This window comes from Doryrhamphus excisus, linkage group LG19 (assembly GCF_037039965.1).
Source record: "Doryrhamphus excisus strain RoL-2023G ecotype Guam linkage group LG19, RoL_Dexc_Guam_v1.1, whole genome shotgun sequence".
Classification (NCBI taxonomy): domain Eukaryota; kingdom Metazoa; phylum Chordata; class Actinopteri; order Syngnathiformes; family Syngnathidae; genus Doryrhamphus; species Doryrhamphus excisus.
This window is the reverse complement of record NC_136375.1, coordinates 11324391-11341624: the sequence shown is the minus strand read 5'-3', so window position 1 is coordinate 11341624 and position 17234 is coordinate 11324391. Positions and strand designations below refer to the sequence as shown.

The window sequence follows — 17234 nt, the reverse complement described above, 5'->3', positions numbered from 1 at the left end:
ACTCAGGTGCATGCTAGCAGCTTTCCTTGAAATTTCATATTGTCTCATTACAGCATTACGGCTAAAGATGCTAAGCTAATGAATGCATAATGGTAAATGCTAACAGTACACGTCTTAAAACTAACATTTTCTTATTTTATTTGGCAATAAGAGATAAGCTCTTAAGAAAATATGTTAAAAGCTAATAGTACATGTCTCGAAATGAACAGTGTGTGATTATTGAGGCTAAACTCAGGTGCATGCTAGCAGCTTTCCTTGAAATTTCATATTGTCTCATTACAGCATTACGGCTAAAGCGGCTAAGCTAATGAATGCATAATGGTAAATGCTAACAGTACACGTCTTAAAACTAACATTTTCTTATTTTATTTGGCAATAAGAGATAAGCTCTTAAGAAAATATGTTAAAAGTTAATAGTACATGTCTCGAAATGAACAGTGTTTAATTATTGAGGCTAAACTCAGGTGCATGCTAGCAGCTTTCCTTGAAATTTCATATTGTCTCATTACAGCATTACGGCTAAAGCGGCTAAGCTAATGAATGCATAATGGTAAATGCTAACAGTACACGTCTTGAAGTTAATATGGTAACAATGCTAAAACAAAACAGTGTCCTGGCTGGTCCATCAATATTCCAGATGGTGGCTAGAAGATACGTAGATGCTAGCCTGCATGCTACAGCTTTAAAGGAGACAAACAGCAGCAGCATCTCTCTGGGCTTCTCCGCTGCCTAACCGACTAATTAAATCCACACATGTTTCCAAAGAAGAAGTCTATTTGCGAGCCTTATTGATTACTTTAAGATGTACAAATGTAGCGGCCTGTTAGGAGAGGAGGTGGCGGCAGGCTTTTGGGGGGAGGGGGCTCTCTGGATTTAGCTTCAATCTGCCAGGCATAAAATGATCTCACTGTGTTTGCTGGGAAGAACGAGCTCCCCCGTGGGCGCGCCGGGTAATTAGGTTAGTGGATAGTCGGTGTCAGGAAATTGAAAAGACCATCCTAATCAGATTCTTTTGTTTCCTGGGGAATCAAAGGAATTTATACGAGTCGCGGGGAAACATGTCGCGCGACTGAATTCCACTTGACCGTCTTTAAGTCTGTTTGCTCAACAGCCAACTTTTAATGCCAGAGGACGTAAGGCGCATCTGATGTGGTCAGCTTTGGATACTTTGGAATCTTTCCGGGGGCCTTTTGTGACTTTTTTATTGGCCCGCGCCCAGTCTCAAAATATGATTTGACAACTTAAAAAGATCAGCAAAAATTGAAAAATGCACTGTAATTTTACAATTATAAGAGAAACTATTAAGACAAAACACTTGTAATCTTATGTGATAAAGTTGTCATTTTCCAAGAATAACATCAGAATATTTTGAGGAAACTTGTAAATTTTTAGAAGCATAAAGATGAAATGTGGAAGAAAATGGATGTTTTTTTAAAGTGATACAACAATAAAGTTAGTCATGTTTGGAAAATGAGGTTGCGGAAAAAGTTCTAATTATATGAGAATAAAGTCAAAATATTATGTGACTAAAGTCATAGTCACAAGAAGAAAATTTACCAGAGGAAATTTGCAACAGAAATGGAAAAACCTGGTGCAATTTTACAAGAATAAAGTCAAAACTTAGCAGTTTTAGTAGCATTGAGTTGAAATATTATGATTTTTTTTTATAAAGTTGTTATATTTGGAAAATGAGGTTGCAGAAAAAAATCTAATGATATGAGAATGAAGTCAGAATATTATGGCAATAAAATCATAATTACAAGAAGAAAATGTAGAAGATGACATTTAAAATGGTTGGAAAATTTGAAAAAAGTCACAGCAGAGATAGAAAAAAAAGCTGTAATTTTATGAGAATAAATTGATATAATGTTGAGAGAAAAAAGCTGCAATTTTACGAGAATAAACTCAATATTTTTGTGTATGTGTGACTTTACTTTATATGTTCACCCTTTTTTACCCAGGTAAATTTTTTAGCTAATGATTAATATGAATTACTATAAATTAATAAATGAAATAATACTTTTTTAAAAAGTCTTACTGTGACCAATGTCACAATGTGACCAATGTTGTTTTCTTATATACTTTTTTTAATGATTTATTTCAAGACATCATCACTGTAATATGTATTACATTTATTTACATTTTTTTCAAGATAAACAGGATATATGTATATTTTACAGGTGTTCGTCTGGACCGAGTGAGAGGGGGACGGCAGAAGTACAAACGGCGGATGGACGCGGAGAATGGTGCCTACCTCGGCCTCACCATCCCACCCCCAGCCAAAAAGCCTTGTATGTTATTTTAGTTTATTTTTCTTATATGATGTATTCATTGTATTTATTTTTTTAATTCACCATTCTTATTGTTTTATATATTTATATAATTTTCTATATTTGTATTTTATTTTTCATTTTATCATGTTTTTTATTATATTATTTTATAATATATATAATATAATATATAATATATATTATATATATTTTTTTATTAGATTTTATTCACCAATACAGTAATACAGTGTAGGGCACCCCCCTCCCCATACACATCATAATGAAAGTGTATTGTAAAGTATTTTATTGTATTATTGTCATCCATTTTCATTCGTCTCCTCCACTCAGTGACCAAGATCGTGTCCCATCTGTTGGTGGTGGAGCCCGAGAAGATCTACGCAATGCCCGACCCCACCATGCCCGACAGCGACATCAAGGCTTTGACCACGCTGTGTGACTTGGCCGACCGTGAGCTTGTGGTCATCATCGGCTGGGCTAAACATATCCCAGGTGGGTGTGGGGAAACCCAGCATTAGGAATCATCCATTCTCATCATCATCAAAGGAACCTTTTTGGCACCCTTGCATCCTATCTACTAATAAGTAGGGCGTCAAAGTTAACACATATTTTTACACTTTCTTGCTTCCTGTGTAAAAGACACAGACATCTAAATACTGGATCTTCTACCAGTATACCTCCAATTTGCCAATTTCGTGGGATCTGTGTGTGAAGGAAGATAAACATATCGTGCTTCGCTTCTGATCTTGTTGGGTTCTGTGTAAAAGGCACAGGTGTATAAATACTGGATGAACTAGTAGAATGCTATATATCTCGTGTTTCAATTGTGTGAAAGAAGCCAGTCGTGACAAGTTCTCTTCCTGTAACTGTGTCAAATATCCCATTCTGTGTAAAAAGCACAGGTGGAATTTCGTAGCATGCTAGCGTTTTTTTTTTCAGTGTGGATCGTACACAGGATAATTATTATCTGCTCCGGATCTGCACCTCAAGAAAAAAGCTAGTCCCATATTCTAAAATCTAATCAATACAGAGCAGCTGAAACCTTTTGATTTGGCCGGGCGGGGGCGGGAGAGGCGAGGGCTTGGCTCCGCCCCCATGTCAATGTATTCCATTTCAATCCCAGACTTAAAGAAAGCAATCCTCTTTCTTACTTAAGGAGACTACACGGAGCCCGAGGTAAAATTGATTTATTCAAGGAGGGGGGGTGGGGGGGTGCTGGATTTGCTCCCAATCCATGTTGACGAATTCTTTAAATAAGACTCTGTTATGCAAATGTTCATCAGTTCAAACAGATGCTTGAGACTTTTTTTTTTTGTGAAATAAAACACATGTTGGACTCGGAGCAGATGCTGCTCATTGATCCAATCAATCACAGCCAATCAGCTCATTAGGTGGGCTGCTTTGGGAACGCTCATCTGCCTCTTTGATTTCCCTTTTTTTATAGAAACCTTTTTTTCGCATTTTGTAGGAAATCATTTGTTCCTCAGTTAAACTGTTGCCATTATAAAATTGCTATGACAGTACAGACAAGGCTTTAAATAACATGCAAGTGTAAAAATAAGTTCATATTTTTTCTCGTAAATTTGCAACCAAGGTTTGCACGGTGGTTGAGTGGTTAGTCATTTTGTGTGGTGGTTTTGTTGTTTTGGCAGACATTAAACAAATGGGGGGGGGGCTGCGTGGCAGACTAGTGGTTAGCGTGCAGGCCACACAGGTAGGAGACCCGAGTTCGATTCCACCCTCGGCCATCTCTGTGTGGAGTTTGCATGTTCTCCCCGTGCGTGCGTGGGTTTTCTCCGGGTACTCCGGTTTCCTCCCACATTCCAAAAACAAGCTAGGTTAATTGGCGACTCCAAATTGTCCATAGGTATGAATGTGAGTGTGAATGGTTGTTTGTCTATATGTGCCCTGTGATTGGCTGGTCACCAGTCCAGGGTGACAGCTGGGATAGGCTCCAGCAACCCGCAACCCTCATGAGGATAAGCGGTAGAAAATGAATGGATGAATGAATGTATGACTTTATTCTTGCAAATGTGTGACTTTTTTTCTCGTAAATTTGCAACCAGTCCAGAGTGTACCCCACCTTTTGCCCGAAGTTAGCTGGGATAGGCTCCAGCATATCCCCACAACCCAAAATTGCAGCTCTACATTTTTTTTTTGCATGTTTGTCACACTTAGATATTTCAGATGATCAAACAAATAGTAGTAAATATTAGAACACAATCTCTTTGGCTACGTAGAAGAAGATATTGATCCAGCTCTTAAAGGAGCCATGTCACTAACTCTCTGGGGACATTTCATCTATGGGGGGAGGGGGGGGGGGGTCGGGAGTGTCACCAAGTCACGATTAAGACAAAAGGGGTCCCTCTGCTTTAAGCGTCCACTCCCACCATTACACTACTCGCCCGGTGCGCTAATGGCCTTAACGACGAGCTAATAAGAGTCATTACTGTACATTGCTGCCATTAATGTAAAAGCCCCCCAGTGTCCACATCATTCACAGGGTGCATATTTCATCACATCTGATTGGATTTTCAGATGTTTGGACCAAATTGAGAAGCAGATATTTACATGATTGCAATGTTTGTCTTGTAATTCCCCTCACAGTAGCTGGATCTTTTCACTGACGTCCTCCTTTCCCCCCCTCAAACCCCCCTTCCACCACCCGACTCCCTAGGCCCTCTCGTCTCATTATTGCCTCTGTCTTTTTATTAGGCCCATTAGGGCTCTTAGGAGGCCTGTAATGATGGCAAATGAATAGAGAGTGAACTGCTGTCTGTTTTAGTCGCCTTGCAAACGGCGGCTTCGACGCTTCACTGGCAGTCACTTCATTGTGCCCAATAGACAATTACTCATTCCATTTGGACGCAGAAAAGACGGCTGCACGTGTACGGATTATACGAGCGCACAGGTGAATCAAATGGCTGTATGTGCTTTAAGTATGCTGCCTTAAAATAGTGCATTGCCTCTATGGTGGATGCAGAAGCGTACATGCTAGCCTACATACCTTTGGCAGGGCAAGAAAAGTCGACGTTGACACCACACACCTTCCTGTAAGGGCAGCAAAACCATGTGATTTATGCCAGCCAATCAGCAAAGAAATGATAATCATAATTAAAAATAAAACTATTTAATATCACTCTTTCTAGGGAGCTTTTTTCCCGATATAAATAGTAATTATTTGTAACCAAAACACACAACTGTTGCTATATCATACACACATGTATCTCCTTGTCAATTGTTTTAGATTTTTATATAAAAAAAAATAATAAAGATATATCCTTAAAAAACAGCTAATGTAATTTTTATATGTATATATATATAACCAAAGCATGTTGCTGTACAATTTTTAGGTCCCCAAAAAAACTTTTTAATGCTTTTCAGATTAAAATATGTAACATTTCATATCTAAATGAAAATATTGTAATATAAGGTAGTTGAAATTAAAAGAAAACATTTTGTCTTCATGCAAAAAATGTAACATTATTTGTGTTTTTCATATCAAACAAACAAATATATATTATTATTATACATAAAATATATTATATAAACAGTAGTTGCTGTCCAATAAATTAAAATTATCACTTGTTTTTTTGTTTTTTATGCAAAGTATCTTGCAGCTAAAAAATATATACAAAATTACAAAACCTATTGTAAAATATTTTTATTAATACTAGTTGCTGTTCAGTAAAAACATGTACCTCACAGTTATTTATTTATTTTTATATTAAAATAGCGAAAGATACATTTCATGTCTTGAAATAATCTATGAAAATATAGTCTTAGACCATATAATCCCAGTTCTTTTTAATGCTTTTTATTAAAAAAACAACTTTAAAATATATTAAAAAGCTCAATCATGATCTTTTTGGCTAATAAAAAATAATGATGCTAAGCTATCAAATGGATGCCTTTCAGTTTAGGTTAACATTAAGTGTATCCAGCTGAGTGAAATGTAGTATTTCTTGAACCTTCCTAATGAGCTTTATAAATGTCCTCTTGTTTAAAGGTGTAACTAACTCACTGGGGCTTACCAAGCATCGATCTCATCTGATTACACTAAATACTTTGTAAGCCTCGCTGTAAAACTGTCTTTTGGGGGGCTAAAGTGTTGAATTCCTGATGCAGCCTGTACAGTACTTACATCCTGTGACCCCCCCACCCTTTGTGGTCCCAAACCTTCATACCCACCATGCCAGCCCCCACTCCTCCCACTCCCACTCAGCTAAACGTGTACCGGATGTCCTCCATCAGCTGTCTGTTTGTCAGATCATAGGCCGGGATCGATGCCCCTTTCGCATTTGGTGGACTGATTACAATCTACTAATCAATGGCACCCCCCCCCCCACACACACACACCCCCACACTCCACCTCCGAATGCTCTCGTTCTGTGTGCCTCGTCGTTTCTCTATTTGCTTGATAAGAAACGTCGCTGGAGCCTCTTTTAAGTGCACAATTCCCGTCCATATTGCCTCCCGTTTAGGCAAGTGGGGTGGTCAATACTCACGTCCGCTTTCCTTCCTATTCCAGTCACCATTCTTTTCAACACGGAGGAGTGAAGGCTATTGTGGTGGTTCAGGTCCTTTTTAGTTGTCGGACCGGTTGATGTGCTTTGTCCTACAGGTGACATGATGGGTCAGGGTGGGTCAAGATGGTGGCTTGGTTCTGTTTATATGTAGTACAGTTTTTATGTTAATTTTGGTAATAAAAATGATTTACTTTAAACACAGATTTTATTTAATTCCAAAATTTCTAAATTAATTTTAAAACTTTATTAATTAGGAGTGCATGAGAAGGTAAACAGGAAAACAGCTCCCTTTTAACCACATGGTGTTTTATTAACATTTGTAGCCGTATACGTATAAGGCTTCTCGGAGGTTGCCCACAGCCACAGCTGTTAACGCAAGTGCTTTCCTTCAGGGTTCTCCACCCTGTCCCTGGCCGACCAGATGAGCCTCCTCCAGAGCGCCTGGATGGAGATCCTGGTGCTAAGTATCGTCTTCCGCTCGCTGCCCTGCGAGGACGAGATCGTCTACGCCGAGGACTACGTGGTGGACGAGGAGCAGGCGAGGAGCTCGGGCTTGCTGGACCTGCACATCGCCATCCTGCCGCTGGTGCGACGCTACAAGAAGCTGCGCGTTGACAAGGAGGAGTTTGTTACGCTCAAAGCCATCGCGCTCGCCAACTCAGGTGAGCTCAAACCTGTTTGCAAAAAACTGCTTACCTGTAGCATTTATGCATGGGGTCCGTGATAAACAGCACAGCCCTTCTGTCACATAGAGGATCTTTGACTATAGCATTTGTGCATGAGGTGCTTAAAAACAGCAACAGAGAACACCTGATTTAAAAGCAACTTAAAAGCAACAGGGCAGAGTGCTCCTGTCACATACAGGATCTTTGACAAGTGTTTTAGCAGAGCACAACGGTCACACAGAAAATCTTTGACTACCATTTTTGTTGAGGGGCCTTCTAAACAGCAGAGCTCCTGTCACAAAGAAGAGCTTCGACTAGCTTTTTTTTTCTTTGTACTAAGTAGCATGCAGAGCACTCTTGTCACATACAAGATCTTTGACTACCATTTTTAGTAGATCCTTAAAAATAGCAGAGCGGAGTGCTCTTGTCTTTTAGAAGATCTTTGACTGGTGTTTATTTTTGCACAAGTTACAGCAGAGTGCTCCTGCAATGTAGAGGATCTTTGTTAAGCGTTTTTGCATTATTTCCTTAAAAACAGCAGAGCATTCTTTTCATATGGACGCTTTTTGCCAAGTGTTTTGTAGTAGGTCCTCAAAAACAGCATATGGGAGCACTCATGTCAGATAGTCGACCATCTTGGAATAGCGTTTATTTGTTTTGCAGTAGTGCTGCGGTCTCACGCTACAGAGGAGAGTATGTGCTTAAAAACAGCACAGCACTGTCATACAGGATCTGTGACCACCGTTTTGTAGTGCGTCCTCAAAAACAGCGAGAGCAAAGTCCTCCTGACTAGCATTTTTACATTTTTTTTGCAATAGATACTTTAAAACAGCAGAAAAATCATATCATATATCTTTGTTGATTTTATTAGGATCTTTGTTGAGCGTGATTGTAGTGGATCTATAGAAACAGCACAGCAGAGCACTCCTGTCAAACAGAAGATCTTTGACAAGTGATAAGAGTGTTTATTGTTTTTATGAATGATTTTATGACTTCATTCATACATTACTTCATTCTTGACTACCAACGAGTGAACCTTTTATTCATTCATTCATTCATTTTCTACCGCTTTTTCCGCAGTCGCGGGGGTGCTGGAGCCTATCCCAGCTGTCTTGGGGCGAGAGGCAGGGTACACCCTGGACTGGTCGCCAGCCAATCACAGGGCACATATAGACAAACAACCATTCACACTCACGTTCATACCTATGGACAATTTGGAATCGCCAATTAACCTAGCATGTTTTTGGAATGTGGGAGGAAACCGGAGTACCTGGAGAAAACCCACGCAAGCACGGGGAGAACATGCAAACTCCACACAGAGATGGCCGAGGGTAGAATTGAACCCTGGTCTCCTAGCTGTGAGGTCTGCGCGTTAACCACTCGACCACCGTGCCGCCCTGTGAACCTTTTAGTATATACCAAGTAATGCAGAATAATAATAGCCCTCAATGGAGCATTCCGGACCCCCCCCCCCAAATGAAAATCAAAGCAAATAGGACTTTTTTCCCCTCAAATAACCTTTATTGTGCTTTGTGATACTGATCTTTGGCAACCTTAAAAATGCCCCCCCCACCCCCCAAAAGGAAGTTGGCGTCTAATTAAAGCAAACAAAGAAATAAAAACCCAAATTGTCTCTTATATCTCGCTGGCCGATCGCTGCCACGCTGAAGGGTACCGAGATAAGACGGGACAAAAAAGGTCGACAGTGGGGCCTCGTTTAATTTAACACCCACTGTGTGTGTATGTGTGTGTGTGTGTGTGTGTGTGTGTGTATGTGTGTGTGTAATGTGTCACATTGCGCTCCGGTTCTTTCCATCTCCATAACAGTAGCTGCCACGGCGGCTGAGATATATTTAGCATTTCATTAGGAAAACAGGGGCTGTCAATAAAATGTGTTAAGTGGAGTGGAATGAGTCAGGCAGCGACGGGCCTCGTTTGTTCCGATGTGAAGATTCTGGCGCTCGTATCGACAGTTTGCTTTTCACCCGGCCCCCACCCCGACCCCATACTAATCAATTGTGGCGCTATAGCTGCCTTTTCTCCTGCCTGGCTGGGGGGAAAAAAAGCGCTGAGCCCAGAGGTTTAGTGATGGTGTGATGACAAACTCTCCATGGGGGTACGAGGAGGTAAAGGGAGACGTGGGAGAGAGGATGCTACGGTTGAGGAAACAGGCCGAGAGGGCAGCGTCGGCTTGTTTGAACGCTCCAAGACGGGCAGTGTGTGTGTGTGTGGGGGGGGGGGAGTCCTGTGGGTGTGACAGCTGTGGAAATTCATGGCCATTGATTTTGTAATTAGCGGAGTATCGACGGGATCGACGGCGGCCTGCTGACGGATTACATGGAAATTGTTTCTTCAAAGTTACTTTTGCATTCCGCCCCTCGCCTCCCGGACCACTCACACACACATACACACACACACACACACACACACACAGCAGCAGCAAACAGGGGATCAGATGAGTATTAACATGAAGAGTGCAGCAACACATGTGCGGTCCACATAGCCTAGTTAATTTCCCAAGATAGAAACGCAATTTACACAGAAGGCGACTGGTAAAAGAGACTTAATCAGTCAGTTAGGAACATAATTAGCCTTGTACTTTCCTTTCCCTTTTTTTTTTTTTTTGCTTCTTCTTCTACCTCATTTACATGTCCCTGCGCCATCTTCCACCGCTTCACCATGCACATTGACGCCTTCAGTTTGATTTTTAGCACATTTAGGGGTGCGTCCATCTATTCTGCTTGTCCTCATTAGGATCGTGGGTACGCTGGAGCCTATCCCGGCAAGAGACGGGGTCACTCATGGATCCATCGTTTAATCAAATACTATAATGTGAATGACAGAGGCCTGTCACGATAACACATTTTGCTAATTACACAGCAGCAGTTGGTTCTTTGGGGATCATGGTCTGTAAGGAACTGGCAACTCACTTAGCTGTAATGGATTCAAGGCTCCCCTGATCAACAAGACGTACCAGCCCATCTGAGGTTTGGCTGATTCGTGGTAGATTGTGCTCTATTATTATTATTATTATTATTATTACTAGTGATATGTAGTGTTCTGGTGGCAGCAATAACACTGAATTTTACATGACATCAGCGGTTCCCTATTTTCTGTCATGTGCCCAAAAGGGACAGAAACATTTTCACGCCCCCCCCCCCCCCACCCCCACCCCCCCGGTTGAAAATACTTTTGAGAAGCTGTTTGTACTGAACAGACTGAACTCCAAACTAAAACCAGGAACATGCAACACAATGTAGAGCAGTGAAGCATATTCAAATTATATAATAATAATAATAATAATACATTTTATTTGTATAGTGCTTTTCAAAATACTCTTTACAGAATACACTTTACAGGAGAATGGAGTTGAATAAAGCAAGTAAACAGAGTAGAAGACACACCAAAATACTACATTCATTTGTTAATACACAGTTAAAACATGAGAAAAAGTGGAGCGGGGCACATATGTCCCCCCCCCCCCCCCCCCCCCCCCCCCAGACAGTTCACCACAACCCCCCTGCCCCTCTGTTTGAAAAACACAGAATTACATAACATCATAAAGTCTTCCATGGCATGTCCGACATGATAGAGTGGAAAAAGTTATCCTGCTGTTCCATGTGGAAGTGGTAATTTTGTGGCTTTTAAGTTTAGAAAAAATATATTTGAGGCAAACTCGTTTGCTTACAGGCTGCACGGCTACTGAGTGGTTAGCACGCAGGCCTCACAGCTAGGAGACCCGAGTTCAATTCCATGCTCGGCCATCTCTGTGTGGAGTTTGTATGTTCTCCCCGTGCATGCGTGGGTTTACTCCGGTTTCCTCCCACATTCCAAAAACATGCTAGGTTAATTGGCCACTCCAAATTGTCCATAGGTATGAATGTGAGTGTGAATGGTTGTTTGTCTATATGTGCTCTGTGATTGGCTGGCCACCAGTCCAGGGTGTACCCCGTCTCTCACCCGAAGACAGCTGGGATAGGCTCCAGCACCCCCCACGATCCTCGTGAGGTTAAGCGGTAGAAAATGAATGCTTAAAACATTGCCTGTACACTTAATAATTATATTATGATGGCCATAGTTTGACCCTGGAACCGATCATTTGCTTGATACCTTCATGGAAAAATGGGACTATAACATCAAAATATTCCGTGTTTATTATTTTTTTTACTGTTACATTTGCAATACGGTGTGGTACATCTGCACTACCGCGTTACATCCTACTTGCTGCCTTTGCAAGATTGCAGTTTTGATGATGATGTTTTCCCCCTTCATGTTAGCGGCTAATGATGCTCCTTGAATAAATGCCTTTGCATGGCTCAGCCTCCAGGGAGGAAGAAGGAACCGTATGAATAAATATACGGGCAGAAAGATTCATTTCTATTGCTAATATGGACCACGTATAACACCCTGCATCCCCCCTCCTCCCTTTTTGCTAATGAATTCAGATGGCTGCATTACACTCGCTGGGATATCCTTCAGCTGAATGATGGCAGCAATGGCCTTCATTTCCATAAGAAAGAGCGCTTGTCCCCCTTCTGTACTATGCTAAAATAAAACCTGTAGAGACTTATTAAAAACAAGGAGTAAATAGAATAAATGGAAGTGATTCATGTCACGGGTGGCTTTTTATGAGTGCTTCATGTCCACGGTAACACACACAGAATGAGATTATGAGATTGGTCATTGTTCCTTCATATATCCATCCCATAATTATCCTGCACCCCTAATTTCCACTGTTCCAAAGTTACGATTGGAGAAGTCCACATGTCAGTGTTCAACAACCTCACCCCCTGCCCCTTCTCCTCCAGACTCCATGCACATAGAGAACATCGAAGCCGTCCAGAGGCTCCAAGATTCCCTCCACGAGGCCCTGCAGGACTTTGAGGCCTCCCAGCACCCGGAAGACACCCGGCGGGCGGGCAAGCTGCTCATGACGCTGCCTCTCCTCCGTCAGACGGCCACCAAAGCGGTGCAGCATTTCTACAGCATCAAAATGCAGGGCAAAGTCCCCATGCACAAACTCTTCCTGGAGATGCTGGAGGCCAAGGCTTGACACTGCATGGTACAGGTTTGACAGACAGCTGCACCAGCCAATAGGAGGCCAGGGACGTGATCCATTATGAACATATATATATATAGATACTGTATGTGCCAACTGATTGGGAGCTCGGAAGACATTTTGACGGCTGTGAAGTGAATATCGACATGATCATGTATATGAAATGTACAGAAAGGAGGCAAGGGAGGCCTTGTTATGTAACCACAGGCCAGCTTCTCTTTCATGTGATGATTTGATGATAAATGTCCTAACAGCTCCGTAGCAACATGCTGTCATTTTATACTTTCTAATCTCAACAATAGTCCACTACTACTGTGTGTATATATAATACTCGTGCTGTATATTGTCTCAATATTTACCTCCTCCTAGCGTCCTCAATTCTGGTCGGGCTCGGTGCTGGCAGCAGGTGGTTTGGCCGGAGATCAGTTTGCACTATGAGCACCCCCGTAAAAATGTGCAATAATGTACATATATGACAACAATAACAGCCTTTCTAGCCATTATAATCCTAATAGGCCCTGCTGATATGACCTCTGCAATAAATCTCATGTTATAATAATGCCCTATCACGTTGCGTTATGATGTGTAGCATACAGCTTGTTTTGCTAACATGCACTTCCTGCAGGGTTTATGCCAAAGTATTATTAGTGCAAAATGTATGGAAATTTGTTTATGCTACTGAAATGAAAAAAAAATCAGAATGGTGAATAATAATAATTATGAGGTAGAAACTCAAAATTACGACATAAAAGCTCATAATTATGAAATAAAAAGTCATAATTATGAGATGAGGACATCATTTTGAGATGAAGTCGAAAAGTATTAGCTAGAAAGTCAAAATTTTGATAAAATGTAAATTTGGGGCTGAATGGTGGTCGAGTGGTTAGTGTGAGTAATTACTATGTTCGATTCCACCCTGGGCCATCTCTGTGTGGAGTTTGCATGTTCTCCCCATGCATGTGTGGGTTCTTTCCGGGTACTCCGGTTTCCTCCCACATTCTAAAAACATGCTAGGTTAATTTGTCCATAGGTATGAATGTGAGTGTGAATGGTTGTTTGTCTATATGTGCCCTGTGATTGGCTGGCGACCGGTCCAGGGTGTACCCCGCCTCTCGTCCAAAGACACCTGGGATAGGCTCCAGCACCCTCATGCGGATAAGCAGTAGTAAATGAATGAATGTAAATTTTGAGATTTTAAAAAGTCAAAATGACAAATTCATCATTCTGAAACAAAAAGTCATAGTTACAAGATTAAAAACAAATCACAATTAATAGATAAAAAGTAAAAATTTAGCTAAAATGTCAGAATTGCAGATAAAAACTTTGATTATGAGATAAAAAGACAAAATTCCGAGACACAAACTGCGCAAGTGCTACGTAAATATGACTTATTTATTTGTTTATTTATTTATTCTATTTTCTTTTTTATCACTCATGTCTTGCCTTAGTTGTTTTATTCTGTTTTGCAGAGCTGCTGGAAATGTGAATTTCTCCCTTGGAGATTAATAAAGTGTCTTCTTCACTGGAGCCTTCGTCACATGGCACTTGGCACACGTGCAGTTAGTATCTCATTATGTCGACTTTTTATCTCATAACTATTATATTTTATATCATCATTTGACCTTTTTATCTCATAATTCTGACTTTCTAATCTCATAATTTTGAGGTTTTATCTACCCATTGGGATATTTCTTTCCTTTCAGTGGCGGAAACGGGCCTTTCCATGTATGGTCAAACTAAAATGTACTCAATGCATGTCTCTGCCTGTCAGTGACTCAATTAGTGGCGCCCCCTAGAGGTTGTGCTCAAAATGTTTTAAAAGACATGCAATCCTGGCCCGCTGTAACTTTTGGGTGTTTAGATGAATCACCACCAAATTTGGTGCTCAGCTTTCACGGACTGCTAAGCACGTACGTGTGTGTCAAATTTGAGCAAGATTGGTTGAAAAACATGGATGCCATTTTTGAGACTTGGCAACTAGTTGTCCATAAGTCATTGAGGATATCTGAATGATGTATGCAAGCATGTCTTCCACAGCCTAAAGGGACCGCTGCTGGGGTGTCCTAATTTAGTCACATGACTGTACTCCTTAAATCAGGGGTGGCAAAAATGCTGCCAGGGGGTCCCAGCTGTGTTTATTCCGCCATATATGTTATTGGTACTGGAAATTGAGAGTTGGACAATATCGACATATCAGGTTTTAGCAAAAAAGCTAATATAATAATCTCTTAGCATTTCACAAAAAATATGTGGCCCTTGCATACATTCATTTTTGCACTCAGTGGCCCCCTGTGGGAAAAGTCTAGACACCCCTGCCTTTTGGAGAAATCAGATCTTGCCCACTTTGGAAGGAAGCCCTCATCCAAGATAACAGTTTCCTAACTCTGTTGTCAAATGGATGTTAAGAAAATAAAGAAGCCTTCTAAAAGGGTTCTTGTATCATCCAATTAATTCTAATGGTCTCCCGTGCTGAAATTCTCAATAGAAATGGAGCAATTAAATTCGGCTTTGACTCCACCTCGGGGACGGGGGTGGTTTTATTTCACTTGGCGGCGGCCGAGGCTTTGTCTAAACCTTTCTAAAGGCAATTTCACGGGCATCCGTAATAGATCCATAAGCGAGGGATCACCGGGCTATGCAAAGCAATAGACGGCGGCCATCTTTGTTGCTGTTTTTGTGTACAAACATGCATGTAACTGTGCTGTCTGGCTTCTTCTGTACCGTACCCGGCACACCACATACCTCCAATTCATATTTTGAAAAGTACACTGGGTTTGGAAGCGGGCCACGGGAGACTCCTCCTGGGAATCGGTGGCACAGAAATAAAGTGACATCACTGGCTGGCGTTTTTTAAAAAAAAAAAAAATGTAGATGAAGCCGACGCGATTGGGGAGCACATTCCTCGGAGGAGAAAGCTGCTTATTCTGCTGCTGCTGCTCCGTTTGTGGACTTATCTTGCCGTGCTCATCATGATTTACATAAAACATAGAGGAACCTCCTCCACGTCCTGGCCCGTCCCGTATTAGGGACCATGAAGTGTGTGTGTGTGAGTGAGATTACCCAGGAGGCCCCCCCCCCTCTCTAAAAGCAATATGTTAACAATTGTCATATATGAAATGAACGTGTTGATGATGAAGCTCCAGTCCAGTGTAACTATGCACTCCCATAGCAGCCGAGAGCCACAGATGGTTTGCAATGTCTTTTTCTTTATTGTGTTCATACACCACTGTATCCATATGTAAATATGACACCCCCTCCCCCCCCTTTTTTTTGAGTGATTTCGCTCTAATGATGCACTGAGTATACAGTGTCAATAAAATTACATCTTTATGTAATGACTGCAATGACTTTTTATTATTTGAAAGGTTTTCATTCATTCATTTTCTGCCGCTTTTCCTCACGAGGGTCGCGGGGGGTGCTGGAGCCTATCCCAGCAGGCGGGGTACACCCTGGACTGGTCGCCAGCCAATCACAGGGCACATATAGACAAACAACCATTCACACTCACATTCATACCTATGGACAATTTGGAGTCGCCAATTAACCTAGCATGTTTTTGGAATGTGGGAGGAAACCGGAGTACTCGGAGAAAAGCCATGATTGCACTCTTAGCTGTGAGGTCTGCGCGCTAACCACTAGACCACCGTGCCGCCCCTATTTGAAAGGGTTTTTTTTGTCAAATATATCAACTAAAAATGTGGGGATTCCTTTCTTAGCAGCATATCAATAGTTCCATTTTTGTTTCTCACTTCAGGTTTTACTATGCATTTTGTCGGCCATTAGATATGAATATTTTCCATCAATACGTTTATTATTGTACAGCACTAAGCATGACCAATCACATGCATCTGTGTGTGTGTGTGTGTATACACACTTGTACTTTTACAGCCATCGAGTGCCTTCGGGGTGTAACGGCATGCATCGGGCCAGACCGTCGGTCACTTAGCCGTCTCCACGTCGTCCTGCTTGACCTTGTGTGTGGGGGCGACAACGCCGGCTGAATGCACGCATGTGACACACTCCCTTCACGTCTTTTGTGGTGCAATCCTGTGGAAGTCATTTCATTTACTGGCCTTTCAACTTCAGCCAATATGGTGGGGGAGTGGAGGGTGGGGACTGGGGAGTCGCTGTGTCTTCAATCAGCCTGCCCCCCCAGCGGGGGGCCTAAGAATAATAATTAGAATACTAAGCAAATACTCGCTTCAAATGAGAACTATTTTTGTTTTTCTTTGATTAAATATCTTATACATTGTTTGTAATTATGATCACCATTGATACATTTTTGAAAGATCACTGCAAAGAACAGAACTCAAAGTGGGTGTCCATCTGTCTACTGTTCTCCGCACTTGCATAATCCATTTTTGTCTTAAACTGTATTCTTACAAGGAAAAAAAAACCTACAATGTCACTGGGATATTATAAACATCCGGCGGCAACACAACATTTTGGCATGACTACTACTTTGAAGAAAAATATACTTGACCAAGTCGACAATCTACCTCAGCAAGCGTTTGTTTACAAATTAATTTAATCAAATTACAAACAAAGCAAAGTTGATCAATCATATAAGGGACCCTTTAAGGCTTCCAGTAAAGGACACCAGGAGGGGGAAATAAGGGATTTGGGACGTGACCCACTGTCCTCAGAGTGACTTCCTCGCCTGCATGTGTGTGCACTGACCCACCATTTAAAA

At 41.4% G+C, this 17234-nt stretch overlaps 1 protein-coding gene across 4 annotated transcripts in view; it reads left to right on the top strand.

Annotated features, from left to right (window-relative positions):
* The window catches only part of esrrgb (estrogen-related receptor gamma b), a 71084-nt gene extending 55254 nt beyond the window's left edge, over window positions 1–15830 (top strand). For all 4 annotated transcript variants that reach the window (XM_058056914.2, XM_078799266.1, XM_058056915.2 and 1 more), the window contains 4 exons: window positions 2181–2291; window positions 2619–2780; window positions 7210–7479; window positions 12291–15830. In XM_058056914.2, coding sequence (XP_057912897.1) covers window positions 2181–2291; window positions 2619–2780; window positions 7210–7479; window positions 12291–12535 — 788 coding nt within the window. In that variant the 3' untranslated portion in view covers window positions 12536–15830. The remainder of the gene's footprint in view (window positions 1–2180; window positions 2292–2618; window positions 2781–7209; window positions 7480–12290) is intronic.
* The last annotated feature ends 1404 nt before the right edge of the window (window positions 15831–17234 follow it).